General features: G+C 38.6%; 1 protein-coding gene across 1 annotated transcript; it reads left to right on the top strand.

Moving 5' to 3' along the window:
• Positions 1-5,355: 5,355 nt before the first annotated feature.
• LOC134314192 (zinc finger protein 271-like) lies at positions 5,356-17,874 on the top strand. Its single transcript, XM_062994735.1, has 6 exons — positions 5,356-5,754; positions 11,766-11,878; positions 12,189-12,300; positions 14,502-14,554; positions 15,668-15,740; positions 16,015-17,874. Exons 1-6 carry the CDS (start codon positions 5,448-5,450, stop codon positions 16,800-16,802), a joined length of 1,446 nt encoding a protein of 481 aa, XP_062850805.1. The 5' UTR covers positions 5,356-5,447; the 3' UTR covers positions 16,803-17,874.
• Positions 17,875-18,681: the final 807 nt, after the last annotated feature.

The raw sequence follows: 18,681 nt of genomic DNA, 5'->3' as shown, positions 1-18,681 counted from the left end.
TCCTTCACAACATTAAAAATAACTTCCAAATGTGTTGTTGTTTTGATTTTGTATTACACATGTATTGTTAAAAAAGTGTCAGATTCTAGAACCTAATAAAAAGAAATTAAACAGTGAAAGAAGTTCTTTAAAAAGCTGCTCAGTGCACACTAAACCACTCATCTTGGAAACTGATGTTTGTGAAGATCCTTTGTGTTTTTTCTTCTATCACCTGACTGTGGACATCCCATAACCAACTAGGTTCAAATGTATTCCTGCTCTCATGTATCTTCTAAAGCAGTGCTCCCCAACTGTTTTTGCACCAAAGACCGGTTTCATATAAGATATATTTCACTGGCCGACGGGGACGGGAGGATTTAAAATAGAATAATAATACAACTCACAAATGATGGAAAATCAGTGGGAATCCTGAACTTTTTTCGCTGCAATGAGATGCTCCCACCTAGTGGTGATAGGAGACAATAACACCTGAAGTGTGATGGAAGCGGTGTTTTATTGCCTTTGTAGCATCTCTAATTATTTATCCTTTTGTGCGGCCCGGTAATAAATGACGCACAGACCGGTACTGGTCCATGGCCTGGTGGTTGGGGACCACTGCTCTAGAAAACAATTCTAGTTTTTTCACATTTGTTTCCATTTTAAATGTCTTTACAGATCTTGATTGCAGTACTGGTCCATATCTAAACCCTGAGCAGCAGGAGTGCTGGTAGTTACTTATCCAACAATGTTAACCAACTACATTCCTTTAATCCAATCGTCCAAATTGAGCTAACTTCACTGATAAAATCATCATAATCATATACTTGACCTCATTTTAACGTGCTTATTTCCTGCTATTATAGAATTATTGCTTATTATAGTAAATGCACTGATTAGCCTTGGTTAGAAACCTAAATCTTTGAATTGTGCAGTTATTAAACTTTTATTAAATTTTTTTTTTTTAATCCTGATTCACATGTGCTGTCTAATTTCAAACCTTGCTTCTAAGATTCTAGGGAAAGCAGTGTCCCAGCAATTATGTTCTTATCTGCACAGAATAAGGTGGAATTAGGTAGTACTGAAACTGCACTAATGAGGTTAGTTACTGATCTATTAATGTTCTCTGATAATGGATGCGTCTCTTTTCTGGTTCTAGATCTTGGTGCAGCGTTTGATACGGTAGATTTGTCATTTTTGTTGAGCTGCCACTGCCGACAATCAAAACAACCTACACAACCTCACATAACCTTAAATCTTTCATATCAGATGTCTTGCATTCTGATCACACTGCATTCTTTTCTTTTTTGATTGCTTATGACAGAATCATGGTAGATCTGCCCTCTTCCCACAAAAGAAAAATAAAATTGTGTTGGATACCCTAAAAAATATTTTACAAAACATGCTGTCGAGTTCTCCTTTGTGTAACATCATGATTAACGTTCTGAAGTCATTGTGTAAAAAAACATACGATAACAGACAAACAGAAAAGCGCAAATACTATTGAAACTACTGTTATTTTACTACTCATGTTGTAAATCATTTTTATTGAAATATGTGTATGAGCAACCGTCCTTGTATTATGTCACTAGTCTATTTTATATTATTGGTAGGTTCCAGTTATTGCCGTTGCTGCTGTTAATGTTACTGTTGTTGCTGTGACACTAAAACATCATTGTTTTAAGATGAATTTAACTTTATTCATATTATAATAAAAATTCTGCATTATCAAGAGATTAAATAAGCGCTGATATAATGTTCATTGTAGACTGAAATAACTTTGTGGACCCAAACACATTAATTATTTTATTCACTGTAGATCAGATTATTAGAGAACATTCTGTTTGCTGGTACAGGTGTTGTCACATGCCTTTCGTCTTGCTTGCTGACCGCACCCGCTGTAGGTTTGAGATTACACCCATGTTACCAAAAGTATAAAGACTGACACTGAAATTAGTATCAAATTTCAAAACAGTGGATTCATCTTTATTTTATACACCTGATAGCAAAGTGTGGCAAAACCCACATAAAAAAGTGTCCACATTATTTAAAATAAATGTTAAAATCTTATGTTTCACAAGTTTGTATCCCATGTCCCCTCTTTTAGTATTTATGCACAAGATGACGAGTAATGAAATGAAAGTACTGGAGTAAATCACAGAATGATTTTATAATAACACACAAGTCATTGCTTTTACACAAAAGTTTTACAATGTTTAGAAAAAAAGGAGCAACATGAGTAACAGTGAAAATTTTATTTAATTAAGATTTAATTTTACTGGCTTATTTATTTAACTTTATTACTTTTACTATATTGTCTATACTGGATTATTGTTTTAATAATAAGTGTCCTTTTCGTGAGAGTGACCCCATTGCTTAGACTGAAATTATGAAAGTTTGAAATGGGTAGAGGGAAAAATAATAATAGAAAGCGCTCATGGCTGTGGTACTTCCTGCTTCTTCCATTTAGTTATGCTGTAATAATTAGGAATGCCTGAGTCTCAAACTATACTCACACTTAACATAATGCATTAATGATGGTGTTTATATTATACTTGAACTTAAACTTCTGTTCTTCTATCTATCTATCTATCTATCTATCTATCTATCTATCTGTCTGTCTGTCTGTCTGTCTGTCTGTCTGTCTGTCTGTCTGTTGCCAATCAGAGGTTTTTGAGTTGATTTTTATAAAATAATTTCCATTGCAAAAGACTTTATTCAAATAAATTTGACCTGATTAAATTATATTTGAATGTTTGCAGCAGCGTCTTCTGGTGGCAAATTGTGATCACTACAACTGTCACTATTTCACTAATTCTGTGTCTGGTTAATTAAATCAAATTAAAAAACTAAAACATTTTATAAACTAGTTTATTGTTTTTAGCAAATAATTTCTTTATGACTCAAGTCTATTTAACTGGGTTATTTATTTAACTTTGTTACTTTTACAGTACAGTATTTAATGTAATATTGTTTGGTACGTTGTTTTTTGTGTTTTACTGCCCTCTCGTGGAATTTCACATTAACAATTAACAAAATCTTCACAGTATATCCAATGTTAACCAGGGTTCAGTAATAGCACAACAAGATACAAAATACAACATAGTATTATTAATATATATTATATATTAGCACACACACACACACACACACAAATGTTTGCTACCTGAAAGCCTCCTTTCGGTGATAGTGACGTCACAACAAGGCCTCGTGTTTGATTCAAGAATTGAGTCGGTGATTCCACGTGTCGGGAGTCTATTGTAAGAATCGATTCTAAAGATTCATGTAAAAGGGTGAGTGTAGCACCAAACCTAAATACCTTCAAAAAGTGAAACTTGTATATTATATTCATTCATTACACACAGACTGATATATTTCAAATGTTTATTTCTTTTAATGTTGATGATTATAACTGACAACTAATGAAAACCCCAAATTCAGTATCTCAGAAAATTAGAATATTACCAATATAGAATTATAGAATTATAGAATATTACCAATTAAGACCAATACAAAAAAAGGATTTTTAGAAATGTTGGCCAACTGAAAAGTATTAAGATGGAAAGTATGAGCATGTACAGAACTCAATACTTAGTCGGGGCTCCTTTTGCCTGGATTACTGCAGCAATGCGGCGTGGCATGGAGTCCATCAGTCTGTGGCACTGCTCAGGTGTTATGAGAGCCCAGGTTGCTCTGATAGTGGCCTTCAGCTCTTCTGAATTGTTGGGTCTGGCGTATCGCATCTTCCTCTTCACAATACACCATAGATTTTCTATGGGGTTAAGGTCAGGTGAGTTTTCTGGCCAATTAAGAACAGGGATACCATGGTCCTTAAACCAGGTACTGGTAGCTTTGGCACTGTGTGCAGGTGCCAAGTCCTGTTGGAAAATGAAATCTGCATCTCCATAAAGTTGGTCAGCAGCAGGAAGCATGAAGTGCTCTAAAACTTCCTGGTAGACAGCTGCGTCGACCTTGGACCTCAGAAAACACAGTGGACCGACACCAGCAGATGACATGGCACTCCAAACCATCACTGACTGTGGAAACTTTACACTGGACCTCAAGCAACGTGGATTCTGTGCCTCTCCTCTCTTCCTCCAGACTCTGGGACCTTGATTTCCAAAGGTAATGCAAAATTTACTTTCATCAGAGAACATAACTTTGGACCACTCAGCAGCAGTCCAGTCCTTTTTGTCTTTAGCCCAGGCGAGACGCTTCTGACGCTGTCTCTTGTTCAAGAGTGGCTCGACACAAGGAATGCGACAGCTGAAACCCATGTCTTGCATACGTCTGTGCGTGGTGGTTCTTGAAGCACTGACTCCAGCTGCAGTCCACTCTTTGTGAATCTCCCCCACATTTTTGAATGGGTTTTGTTTCACAATCCTCTCCAGGGTGCGGTTATCACTATTGCTTGTACACTTTTTTCTACCACATCTTTTCCTTCCCTTCGCCTCTCTATTAATGTGCTTGGACACAGAGCTCTGTGAACAGCCAGCCTCTTTAGCAATGACCTTTTGTGTCTCGCCCTCCTTGTGCAAGGTGTCGATGGTCGTCTTTTGGACAACTGTCAAGTCAGCAGTCTTCCCCATGATTGTGTAGCCTACAGAACTAGACTGAGAAACCATTTAAAGGCCTTTGCAGGTGTTTTGAGTTCATTAGCTGATTAGCGTGTGGCACCAGGTGTCTTCAATATTGCACCTTGTCACAATATTCTAATTTTCTGAGATACTGAATTTGGGGTTTTCATTAGTTGTCAGTTATAATCATCAACATTAAAAGAAATAAACATTTAAAATATATCAGTCTGTGTGTAATGAATGAATATAATATACAAGTTTCACTTTTTGAATGGAATTACTGAAATAAATCAACTTTTTCATGATATTCTAATTTTATGACCAGCACCAGTATACTCGACTAACCTCTTAACTCGACTAGTTCTCCTACAAAAACAATCTGGGGAATTCCCTTTTCTGTTTCAGCATGACTGAACCTGACTGAAATGTCGGTGAACACTTTAGGGATGAATTTAAATGCAGGTTAGCTCTTCTCATTTAACATCAGCTCTTGACACTCAAAGACCTTTTAAAGTCTTACCAGATAAGTGACTTTTGACCTCATTCTGACCAAAAACTAAAATATAAATAAAGTAACAGGTTGTTAAACGGTTTTATATCAACTTGATTTAGGAATGTCAGAAATACACGATATTAATATGTAAACAGAATTACAGTGAGTGGGGAGGAAAGTAAAATATAGGAGATTATCGGGGATATGAGAGGGTTGATAGGTATAGAAGAATCAAATTGTGTCTGTGCTGAATCGACTCCGAAGCTTTTAGTTGATTCCTGATTCAACCTAACAGTGTGTATTGTTTGCTAGTTAGCATTAGCATGATAAGCTAGCGTTAGCTGGATAACACGGTTTTACTCTGGACATTATCAGATGAGTTGAGGTGAATGAATGAATGAATGATGGCAGCAGAGGTGAGTCGTGTATCGGGGCTGTTAGGGTTTCAGAATCAGATCGCCTCAGTAATGGAGGTGTTTGCTAACGCGGCTGTTACAGAAATCTGTACAATTCTGGAGCTCAGTTACTCGGAACTACAAACCCAGATAATAAAGCATCAAAAACACCAAGATCAACTAAACTCGCAATTATTAAAATCTCACAAAGAAAATCTGATTCTCAAACGCAAACTTAAACTGATGGAGATCAGAGAGTCGTTTTATAAAAGAGCCCCAAAACTGAGAGAGTCAACAGAGACACGCAGTGAGGGTGAGTGCAATAAACACACGTTATATACACACACACTTATTTATATATATATATATACACACACACAGTATATATACACACACTCATTATATACACCGTTATATACACACACACTTATTTATATATATATATACACACACACAGTATATATACACACATTATATATACACATATATATACACACACACACACACAGTATATATACACACACTCATTATATACACCGTTATATACACACACACTTATTTATATATATATATACACACACACAGTATATATACACACATTATATATACACATATATATACACACACACACACACAGTATATATACACACACTCATTATATACACCGTTATATACACACACACTTATTTATATATATATATATATATACACATATATACACACACACACACATTATATATACACACACACTCGTTATATACACCGTTATATACACACACACTTATTTATATATATATATATATATATATATATATATATATATATATATACACACACACAGTATATATACACACATTATATATACACACACTCGATATATACACCATTATATACACACACATTTATATATATATATATATATACACATACACACACACAGTATATATACACACTCATTATATACACACTCACACATTTATATATATATATATATATATATATACACACACACACAGTATATATACACACTCATTATATACACACTCACACATTTATATATATATATATATACACACACACAGTATATATACACACTCATTATATACACACTCACACATTTATATATATATATATATATATATATATATATATACACACACAGTATATATACACACTCATTATATACACACTCATATATATATATACACACACACAGTATATATACACACATTATATATACACTCACTCATTATATATACACACACTCGTTATATACACACACTCGGTATATATACACACACTCAGTATATATACACACATTATATATACACTCACTCATATATACACACACTCGTTATATACACACACTCAGTATATATACACACACTCATTATATACTCACTCATTATATATATACATATACTGTATATATATACACACACACTCAGTATATATACACATTATATATACAACCCCTGGCAAAAATGATGGAATCACCACTCTTGGAAGATGTTCTTTCAATTGTTTAATTTTGTAGAAAAAAAATAAATCACAGACATGCCACAAAACTATCATTTCTCAAACTGTCAACCCTCTGGCATTAAGAAACAATAAAAAAAAGAAACAAATATAATAGTTGTGGTCAGTCACAATTGCTTTTTTTTAGATCAAGTAGAGGAAAAAAATATGGAATCACTCAAATCTGAGGAAAAAGTTATGGAATCATTAGAAAACACTGCACCATTATTACTTTGTTGCACCACCTCTGGCTTTTATAATGGTTTAAACTCTCTGAGGCATGGAGTTAACTAATGACAAACAGTATTCTTCATCAATCTGCCTTCAACTGTCTCTTATTGCTGTTGCCAGATCAGCTTTGCAGGTTGGAACCTTGTCATTGACCATTTTCTTCAATTTTCACCAGAGATTTTCAAATGGATTGAGATCCGGACTATTTGCAGGCCATGCCATTGACATTATATGTTTTCTTGAAGGAAAGTTTTCATGTCCTTTGCCCTATGGCAAGATGCATTATCATCTTGAAAAATGAAGTCATCATCACCAAACATCCTTTCAACTGATGGAATAAGAAAAGCGTCCAAAATTTCAATGTGGACTTTGGCATTTATTGAAGACCATCTCCCCTGTGCCTTTACCCGACATGCAGGCCCATATCATCAACAACTGTGGAAATGAACATGTTTTCTTTAGGCAGTTATCTTCATAAATTTCATTGGACAGACACCAAACAAAAGTTCCAGCATCATCACCTTGCCCAATGCAGATTCGTGATTCATCACTGAAGATCACTTTTATCCAGTCACCCACAGTCCACGATTGCTTTTCTTTAGCCTACTTTAACCTTGTTCTTTTCTTTTTAGGTGTTAATGATGGCTTTTGTTTGGCTTTTCTGTATGTAAATCCCATTTCTTTTAGGTGATTTCTTACAGTTCAGTCACAGACATTGACTCCACTTTCCGGCCACTTGTTTCTCATTTGTTTTGTTGTGCATTTTCTGTTTTCAAGACATATTGCTTTAAGTTTTCTATCTTGATGCTTTGATGTCTTACTTGGTCTACCAGTATGCTTCCCTTTTACAACCTTCCCATTTTGTTTGTACTTGGTCCAGATTTTAAACACAGCTTACTGGGAACAACCAACATCTTTTGCGACATTCCACAATGATTTATCTTCTTGAAGGAGTTTTATAATCCTCTCATTTGTTTCAACTGACATATCTTGTGTTGGAACCATGATTCATGACAATCTGCTTTGTGCAACAGCTCTCCGAGGTGTAAGCACTCTTTTTAAACTGAAGAATAATTAGCAAATCTAATCTGCTGCAGATGTTTTGTTTTTAAACTGCAAATTACAGAGTGATTCCATAATTTTTTCCTCAGATTTGAGTGATTCCATATTTTTTTCCTCTACTTCATCTAAAAAAAGCAATTGTGACTGACCACAACTATTATATTTGTTTATTTTTTTTATTGTTTCTTAATGCCAGAAGGTTGACATTTTGAAAAATGATAGTTTTGTGGCATGTCTGTGATTTATTTTTTTTCTACAAAATTAAACAATTGACAGAACAACTTCCAAGAGTGGTGATTCCATAATTTTTGCCAGGGGTTGTACACACACTCATATACTCACTCATTATATATATATATATATATATACACATACACACACAGTATATATACACACATATATACAGTGTATCACAAAAGTGAGTACACCCCTCACATTTCTGCAGATATTTAAGTATATCTTTTCATGGGACAACACTGACAAAATGACACTTTGACACAATGAAAAGTAGTCTGTGTGCAGCTTATATAACAGTGTAAATTTATTCTTCCCTCAAAATAACTCAATATACAGCCATTAATGTCTAAACCACCGGCAACAAAAGTGAGTACACCCCTTAGTGAAAGTTCCTGAAGTGTCAATATTTTGTGTGGCCACCATTATTTCCCAGAACTGCCTTAACTCTCCTGGGCATGGAGTTTACCAGAGCTTCACAGGTTGCCACTGGAATGCTTTTCCACTCCTCCATGACGACATCACGGAGCTGGTGGATATTCGAGACTTTGCGCTCCTCCACCTTCCGCTTGAGGATGCCCCAAAGATGTTCTATTGGGTTTAGGTCTGGAGACATGCTTGGCCAGTCCATCACCTTTACCCTCAGCCTCTTCAATAAAGCAGTGGTCGTCTTAGAAGTGTGTTTGGGGTCATTATCATGCTGGAACACTGCCCTGCGACCCAGTTTCCGGAGGGAGGGGATCATGCTCTGCTTCAGTATTTCACAGTACATATTGGAGTTCATGCGTCCCTCAATGAAATGTAACTCCCCAACACCTGCTGCACTCATGCAGCCCCAGACCATGGCATTCCCACCACCATGCTTGACTGTAGGCATGACACACTTATCTTTGTACTCCTCACCTGATTGCCGCCAGACATGCTTGAGACCATCTGAACCAAACAAATTATTCTTGGTCTCATCAGACCATAGGACATGGTTCCAGTAATCCATGTCCTTTGTTGACATGTCTTCAGCAAACTGTTTGCGGGCTTTCTTGTGTAGAGACTTCAGAAGAGGCTTCCTTCTGGGGTGACAGCCATGCAGACCAATTTGATGTAGTGTGCGGCGTATGGTCTGAGCACTGACAGGCTGACCCCCCACCTTTTCAATCTCTGCAGCAATGCTGACAGCACTCCTGCACCTATCTTTCAAAGACAGCAGTTGGATGTGACGCTGAGCACGTGCACTCAGCTTCTTTGGACGACCGACACGAGGTCTGTTCTGAGTGGACCCTGCTCTTTTAAAACGCTGGATGATCTTGGCCACTGTGCTGCAGCTCAGTTTCAGGGTGTTGGCAATCTTCTTGTAGCGCAACAATTTATCTTTTAAGATCCTCAGAGAGTTCTTTGCCATGAGGTGCCATGTTGGAACTTTCAGTGACCAGTATGAGAGAGTGTGAGAGCTGTACTACTAAATTGAACACACCTGCTCCCTATGCACACCTGAGACCTAGTAACACTAACGAGTCACATGACATTTTGGAGGGAAAATGACAAGCAGTGCTCAATTTGGACATTTAGGGGTGTAGTCTCTTAGGGGTGTACTCACTTTTGTTGCCGGTGGTTTAGACATTAATGGCTGTATATTGAGTTATTTTGAGGGAAGAATAAATTTACACTGTTATATAAGCTGCACACAGACTACTTTTCATTGTGTCAAAGTGTCATTTTGTCAGTGTTGTCCCATGAAAAGATATACTTAAATATCTGCAGAAATGTGAGGGGTGTACTCACTTTTGTGATACACTGTTCATATATATATATATATATGTATATATACTGTATATATATATACAGTATATATACACACACACACACTCATGTATACACACTCATTGTAAATACACACTTACTGTATATACACACTCGTTTATATATATATATACACACACGCTCACTGTATATACACTAAAAACACATGTTTTACACTTTGGTTCCATCATGACAGGACAGGTAGTTTCTGTTTACACAAGATTCATCAGTTCAAGTTTAATATCAAACACAGTCATGATCTATTTAGTGTCTCCAGTTCACCTCACTTACACGCCTCTGTACTGTGGGAGGAAACCGGAGCATCCAGAGGAAACGCAGACACAGGGAGAACATGCAAACTCCACACAGAAAGGACCCGGACCGCTCCACCTGGGGACTGAACCCAGGACCTTCTCGCAGTGAGGCAACAGTGCTACCCACTGAGCCACCGTGCCGCCCCCACACTCATTAAATACACTCTCACTGTATATACACATTATATACACACACTTATATATACACTCATTATATATAAACAGATACTGATATTGATTCTCAGTAGTGAATTAGAAAGCTGCTGGTCATTAATGTGATTATTGTTCTGCAGTGTTTTGAACTGTCATGTGATTATCACGAGTAGAGATGGACCGATCAGCGTTTTTGAGGCCGATTCCGATCGCCAATCACCTTTCAGCGCGATCGGTCGATAGCCGATACCGATCAAGGGCGGGGCTATATGCCATGGCAGGGCAACATGCAATTTTTAGCGCAAGCAAGACATGAAATATGGTCTAAACTGGTTTATTACCATTTTTAACGAACTCCTGTGAAACAGCATAATATCTTAGCAGTAAATAAACAAAGTAAATCAAACAAATACAGCCAATACTGCAATGATTAAATTTAGACCATTAATTAATTTAAAACGAAAAAAGTAAATTAAATAAATGCAGTCAAAAAAACTGCAGTCATTAAACGCAGACTCTGGGTAATTTTAAACAAAAAACTGCAACCATTAAATGTAGATGTAGGCTCGAGCGGCTTCTGCAAGAGCGGGTAAGCGGGCCTTATTGCTTTTCCAATACGCTAGTGCTTGCACGGTCCGTGGGATGGTAGCCTCTGAAAGATAGCAGCGCACTTGGGATGCGATCGGACTGTCGCTCTCGGGATCGGCTAAATTTGAGAAATCGGCTGATACCGATACATAGCCGATCGATCCTTCCATCTTTAATTACAGGTGATTTCTTTAGAAATGGAAATGTGTGCAGCTCAGGATTTCTGCATGACCTCGGGCCGAGTGCTGCTGATACACTGAGGCGTGTCAATAATCCCACACATTTAAATCTTTACCAGCGTGACAGACGTGGATACTTCAGATCTGCTCCAGGATTCTTTGTGAAGAGCACCATAATTATTTAGACACTTATTACACCACACACTCATCCCATAGCTACACTAACTCTAATGAACCTGTGTGTGTTGCAGGCAGGAGGGTTCGAGTGAGGATCAGCTCAGTGCAGAGAGAACAGCGCCCCCCTGAGGAACCTGCTGCACCAAACCCCATCTCCACATCTCCTCCTCCTCCTCCTCCTCATCAGGTACATGATAGAGAGTAACAGTTCACTCCTCAACTACTGACACCCACACAAGAGACACTCAGTCTTTCATTCAACTTATAAAATGATATTTTCATTTATTCATTTTACTTTTGTGCTTGATTTATTAGAGTATAAACAAGGTTAATAAATAAGAAATAATAAGAAATAAAAATCAGACAGAAGAACCAGACTGGATCTGGACGCCGGTGTAATTTATTCCCCCGCCTGGTGAGGAGGATTGTTAGAGATTCCTTGTGTGTGTGTGTGTGTGTGTGTGTGTGTGTGTGTGTATATATATATATATATATAGGAGTGTATGGTGGAGAAGGAGCAGCAGGATGGAGAGGTGGATGTTCTCATTCTGAAACAGGAACAGATGGAGATGATGAATAAAGAACGAGAGCTGGAGACGAGTGAGAACCGTACGTAACAGTGTTCAGCAGAACGATCCCGTCACTTTCTTTACTTCTGTTTATATGATCTGCTGTAAAGCCCCGTGTGCTCTGGCTGTGCCGCTGTGTTCTGTGGTGTGATGCGGTGGCGTGGTCCTTGCGGTGGCGTGGTCCTTGCCGCTGCGCTACCTTCACTGCCTGGAGTCAGTCTGGATCAGAGCTTCTGCTCATACTGTAAACGTCATTCATTTGTAGTGTTATACACACTTTTTGTTATATACTTTCTTTACATTATACACATTCTTTATACGTACATGCTTTCTTTTTACATTATATACACACTTTATATTTTACACTTTGTTATACACACTTTAGATTATACACACACTTTGTTATACACATTCTGTATGCGTACATGCATTCTTTTTACATTATATACACACTTTTTGATGTTATACACTCTGTTATACACACTCTTTAGATTATACACATGCTTTTATACACACTGTTATACAGACTCCTTAGGTTATACACATACTATATTATACACATGCTTTATGTTATGCACACTAGGTTGTACACACTTTTTAGGTTATACACACTCCTTTATGTTATACACACTATGTTATACACACTTTAGGTTATACACACTCCTTATGTTATACACACACTATTATACACATGCTTTATGTTATACACACTAGATTATACACACTCTAGGTTATACACATTTTATATTATACTGTACACCCTTTTGGTTATACACACTCTTTGTTATACACATACTATGTTATACACTTTGTTATACACACTCTTTATATTATACACACTAAGTTATGCACTTTGTTATACACACTCTTTATATTATACACATTAAGTTATACACTCTGTTATACACACTCTTTATATTATACACATTAAGTTATACACTCTGTTATACACACTCTTTGTTATACCCACTCTGTTATACACACATTATACTGTAACACTGAAAGGCTCTGTGTGCCTGGTGCTCCTGATGTGCCACGCCCTCTCTCCATGAGCACACTCTCCTGCCACGCCCTCTCTCCATGAGCACACTCTCCTGCCACGCCCTAGCTCAGGATTGGATCCCCTGAACTGATTAGCTCCAGCTGCCCTCCATAAAAGAGGAAAGCTGGAGAACTCATTAGGAACTATTATGTAACGCGGGGACTAAAGACAAGACAATAGGGGTGGACACAAACGCAGAGATGTAAACAAACAAAGGATATTTATTAAGTAACAAAAGACAAAACCAGGACAATACAAAACCTAAACAGAACTAAACACAGCTAACTAAGGCTAACGGGGTAACTAAGGCAAAACTAGGCACACATGGCAACACAAAGAGCTAGCGTAACATGAGCTAGGAACATGGCTAGTAACACAAGCTAGGAACATGGCTAGTAACACAGGCTAGGAACATGGCTAGTAACACAGGCTAGGAACATGGCTAGTAACACAGGCTAGGAACATGGCTAGTAACACAAGCTAGGAACATGGCTAGTAACACAGGCTAGGAACATGGCTAGTAACACAGGCTAGGAACATGGCTAGTAACACAAGCTAGGAACATGGCTAGTAACACAGGCTAGGAACATGGCTAGTAACACAGGCTAGGAACATGGCTAGTAACACAGGCTAGGAACATGGCTAGTAACACAGGCTAGGAACATGGCTAGTAACACAGGCTAGGAACATGGCTTTAACAGACCTTACAGATTCAGACAGAGTTCATAGAAGCAGTTCAACCAAGCCAAACCAAAATAGTTCCTAATGAGTTCTCCAGCTTTCCTCTTTTATGGAGGGCAGCTGGAGCTAATCAGTTCAGGGGATCCAATCCTGAGCTAGGGCGTGGCAGGAGAGTGTGCTCATGGAGAGAGGGCGTGGCAGGAGAGTGTGCTCATGGAGAGAGGGCGTGGCAGGAGAGTGTGCTCATGGAGAGAGGGCGTGGCAGGAGAGTGTGCTCATGGAGAGAGGGCGTGGCACATCAGGAGCACCAGAGCACACAGAGCCTTTCAGTGTTACATATACACAATTAAGTAACTGGCGCTGGGATCAGATTCGACGTTTATCAGTTTATCAGTTATTGATTAAATAATAATAATAATAATGATGATGAATTTGATAAGGGTTTGTGAGAGTTTCTTTCTTTCTGACGGTGTGACATGATTGGAGGAATAACGCTGATGTTTCCTGTGTGAGTACAGAGAGCAGCGAGAACTTCCTGCAGCAGAACTCAGTACAGCACCACCAACACCAGGTCACTTTTATTCACATTATTATTCAGGAATATTCACTGCAGTGCTGTTAAAAAGTATTTGCCCCCTCACTTCACTATTTTTGCTATTTCATCAAGTGTAAATGATTTAGATCGTACGTCTGATTTAAAGATAAAGAAACACGAGTGAACACAACATGCAGCTTTAAATCATCATGTCATTTATTACAGATAAAGATTTATTCAACACCTACATCCCCCACGTGAAAAAGTAATCACCTCCCTGAACCTAATAACCTACTGTTCCACCCTCGGCAGTAACGTCTGTGATCGAGCATTTGTGATACTCGTGATGAGTTTTTACTCTCTGTGGAGGAATTTTGTTCCGCTTTTCCCTGCATAATCATTTAAATTCACCTGCACTGGAGGATTTTCCAGCATCTAATCAGGTTTTAGGTCAGGACTCGCCGTGCCAAAACCATTGATTTGTTTCTTTTGAGCCATTCAGTGGTGGACGTGCTTATGGGCTTCAGATTAACATCCTGCTGCAGAACCCAACTGCACTCGAGCCTCAGGTCATGAACTGATGAACGGATGAACGGATATTTTCAGAATTCACTCTGTCCTGAGGTCCTGCATTTGATTCTGTTTAGAACGTGGCATCATGTGGTGCTTCATATCGACAGACAGGTTTCTATGTGATGTTTAGGTTCAGCAGGTCTGGCAGTGATCATGCCCAGGTGTGGCTGGTGAAATTCAATTCAGTTGTTAGGTGAATTTGGTTTATTTAATTGCCTGAGGGGGCAATTACTTTTTCACATAGTACCGTTTTCCCTCCAGTAAATGAAATCGTCATTTTTAAAAGCATGTTGTGTTTATTTGGGTCTTTAATGTTAATAGTAGTTTAATGATCTTAAACATAAAATGTGACGGATATAAAAAAGAATTTAGAATAAACTGGGGCAGGGGGCAAATACTTTTTAACAGCACTCTTAATAAAGGTGGCAAAATAACTTTCTTGCTTTAGAATCTGAAGGTCTAGATCAGGTCTGAGTGGACCCTGATCACTTTACCATGTGTGTGTATAGAGTGTGTATGTTTCTATAATAAAAATAGTGTGTGTGTGTGTGTGTGTGTGATGATTTTTTGTCTCAGTGTGATGAAGCTCAGGAGTTTTTGAAGAAGGAAGAAAAGTCGGAGGAGCTCAGAAACACGCCAACACACATCGGTAATAATAATAATAATAATAATGTAGAATTTAATGTTCTACACTGTGTGGCCAAAAATATCTGGACCCCTGACGATGAGCTTTGTTTTACATCTTATTTCAAAATTGTGGTGATCAATGTAAACCCCCCCACTAAAATCGTCTTGTGTCCATAACAGCCCCAACTCTTCTGGGATGCTCATGTTAGAAGAGGTTTTTTTTTATTTGGTCATGGAGTGTAGGATAACATGTTTAGATCAGCACACGTCTGATGTTTGTGTTTGACGTTAATTAGAAAGTCCGTCTGATGGCGAGGCCTTGTTGGGTGCAGAAGCTGAAGACGACGTTGCTGTTTCTGATGCATCGTGGGACGGCATGTTCGACTCCTCCGCACACACTCTCTCCTACTCTGGCCAGGATCTCGGCGCAGGCGCGTCGGTTCACGATTACTTCCTGCACAGAGATACTACAGGACCTTTTATTCCCGAGGTGAACTCCAGCGCCGCAGCGTTTCATGAGGGACGCTTCCCTCTCACCGACGAGGACGTGGTCTCTCAGCACAGCTCCACGCTGATCAGACCAGACCGCTACGTGGCGTGTAAGTTCTGTGGTAAACATTTCCCTCACAGCAGCGCTCTGGTGCTGCACCAGCGCATTCACACCGGAGAGAAGCCCTACTACTGCGCCTTGTGTGGGAAACGTTTTAGCCAGGCCGCCAGCCTGAAGAAACATTACGGCATGCACCGCGGAGAAAAACCCTTCAGCTGCACCCACTGTGGAAAACTCTTCTCCGACCAGAGCAACCTGAAGAAACATCTCAACGTTCACACGGGCGCCAAACCGTACGGCTGCACGCAGTGTGGAAAGACCTTCAACCAGTCGTCCAACCTGAAGACCCACATGAAGATCCACACACGCGACAAACCCTTCAGCTGTGAGCTTTGCGGCCAGATCTTCGCCTACAAGAGCAGCTTGGTCAAACACCAGCAGAGGAACTGTTTACTGCTGAACCCTGTCCAGAACTCTCTCCAGAACCCTATCCAGAACTCTCTCCAGAACTCGCTGGGACAGTTCCAGATTTAGTCAGGCACACAGAAGTATCAGGATTCAGTCACTGCAGTGTTTTCTTCAGTATTTTCTCTTTTTATCTTTTATATAAATCTGACATGTTTTATTGTGCTTTACTGTGTCAGTATTCAACCCCATTCTGATCACACTGAATGATTTTAGATCAGTAACCTGGAGTTACACACAGAAAACCCCAGTAAAAAAGCCACACATAGTTTTATTTAGTTTAGGACACTGTCGCCTCACAGCAAGAAGGTCCTGGGTTTGATTCCCAGGTGTGGCGGTCTGGGTCCTTTCTGTGTGGAGTTTGCATGTTCTCCCTGTGTTTGGAGCTCCGGTTTCCTCCCACAGTACAAAGGCGTGTAAGTGAGATGAACTGGAGACACTAAATAGTTCATGACTGTGTTTAATCTTAAACCTGAACTGATGATTTTTGTGTAAACAGTAACTACTTGTCCTGTCCGGAATGGAACCAGAGTGTAAAACACCACGTTATAATCATCCAGTTTACCAGATTTAATTGATGACAGTTTAGCTAATTAATCAAAGGTTTTATTTCAGCAGCGCTGGGTTTTTTGTGTTTAGGTGGGTCAGTGAGCACCAATCACGCTCGTAAGTATCTGAGACTGAAGTCTGGTTCCATTAGAGTGAGAACGTGATTCCAGGAACTCTTTTACCAAATCCATATTCACATTTCTACCCTGAGTGAGTTCAAGTATTATTTCATGAAACTGTAAAACAACTTCCAACAAATAACTTTATTTCTTTTTTTTTTCTTTTTTTTTGTAATGTTTGATATCAGAAGTTTTTAGTTTTAAATTAATAATCTGATGTTATAATGTGAGAACTTCAGAATTAAAGAGAAACTGATTAACAGATTTGCTTCTGTTTATTTATGTGTAATTAATGTGTGATTAAACGGTGATTAATAGCTGAGAATTCCTGCCATTTAGCATCACTGCTCAGTTACTCTATATGACCAAAAGTATTTAGACAGCCCTACTGTTTTTTGTTTTTTTTTCATTTTTGCTTTAATCATTTCTAACGTGTATAAAATTAAATATATAAAATAAATTGTCCAGCTGTGTTCCAGTAGTTTGTCGTTTCTCTCCTGATTGAACACGACTGCGCTCCTGTGCAGAATGGATCATTAACTGCTGAACACATTTGAGATGAATTGGAATGTTCATTGTGAGCCAGGACGTTTTGTTCAACATCAGTTCCTGACCTCAACTGTTTTCAACTGGCACAGATTCCCACATACACACTCCATAATCTCGTAAAAAGCCTTTTTTAGGCCAGTAGAGATTATAAGACTTTATTATAAGATACTTTATTGATCCCGAAGGTAATAAAAGATAATTATAAATGAGCATCAGTGAGTTTTACCTCAACTTCACCTGTAAACATTTCTCACAGTCATCAACGTTTATTTTACAGTTTCTTTACAGACTTTTAAAGTTTTCAGTGAGAATCCGCAGTTTTATAACTTTTAGTTGAAAAACGGCATTTTAATATTTTAATAAACAGCTTTTACACACACACACACAAAAACACACAAACACGTGACTTCCGTCACGAATTTTCACTTTGACAGACTACACGTAGTCAGGTTTGTGCGCTGTCCAATCATATGCAAGCACCCGGTTCTTCTGACCAATGAGAGCTCTCCCGGGTGGAGTTACACTCACTGTTGCTAGGGCTCCTACTCTGTTGCTATCGCAGCCTGACCGACCAATGAGATGCCGGCTCATGAGGCATCAACATTTTCTCACGCAAAGGCTACCGGATTGGTCTGATGCTCGTCCTTATGTCCCGCCTCTCGGCCGAGGACGCGCTGTGATTGGTGGAGTTAGGTGTCAGTCACGCTGAGGGCCGAGTGGAGGTGCAGTAG

This window comes from Trichomycterus rosablanca, chromosome 5 (assembly GCF_030014385.1).
Source record: "Trichomycterus rosablanca isolate fTriRos1 chromosome 5, fTriRos1.hap1, whole genome shotgun sequence".
NCBI lineage: Eukaryota > Metazoa > Chordata > Actinopteri > Siluriformes > Trichomycteridae > Trichomycterus > Trichomycterus rosablanca.
Note: the sequence above shows the minus strand (reverse complement) of the source record. Positions and strands in the feature narration are given on the sequence as shown.

Coding starts and splice junctions, on each gene's coding strand:
- LOC134314192 (XM_062994735.1), top strand. CDS start 5,448: ATGATGGCAGCAGAGGTGAGTCGTGTATCGGGGCTGTTAGGGTTTCAG. Junction 12,301..14,501: donor GCTGGAGACGAGTGAGAACC/GTACGTAACAGT, acceptor GTGTGAGTACAG/AGAGCAGCGAGAACTTCCTG. Junction 14,555..15,667: donor TACAGCACCACCAACACCAG/GTCACTTTTATT, acceptor TTTTTGTCTCAG/TGTGATGAAGCTCAGGAGTT.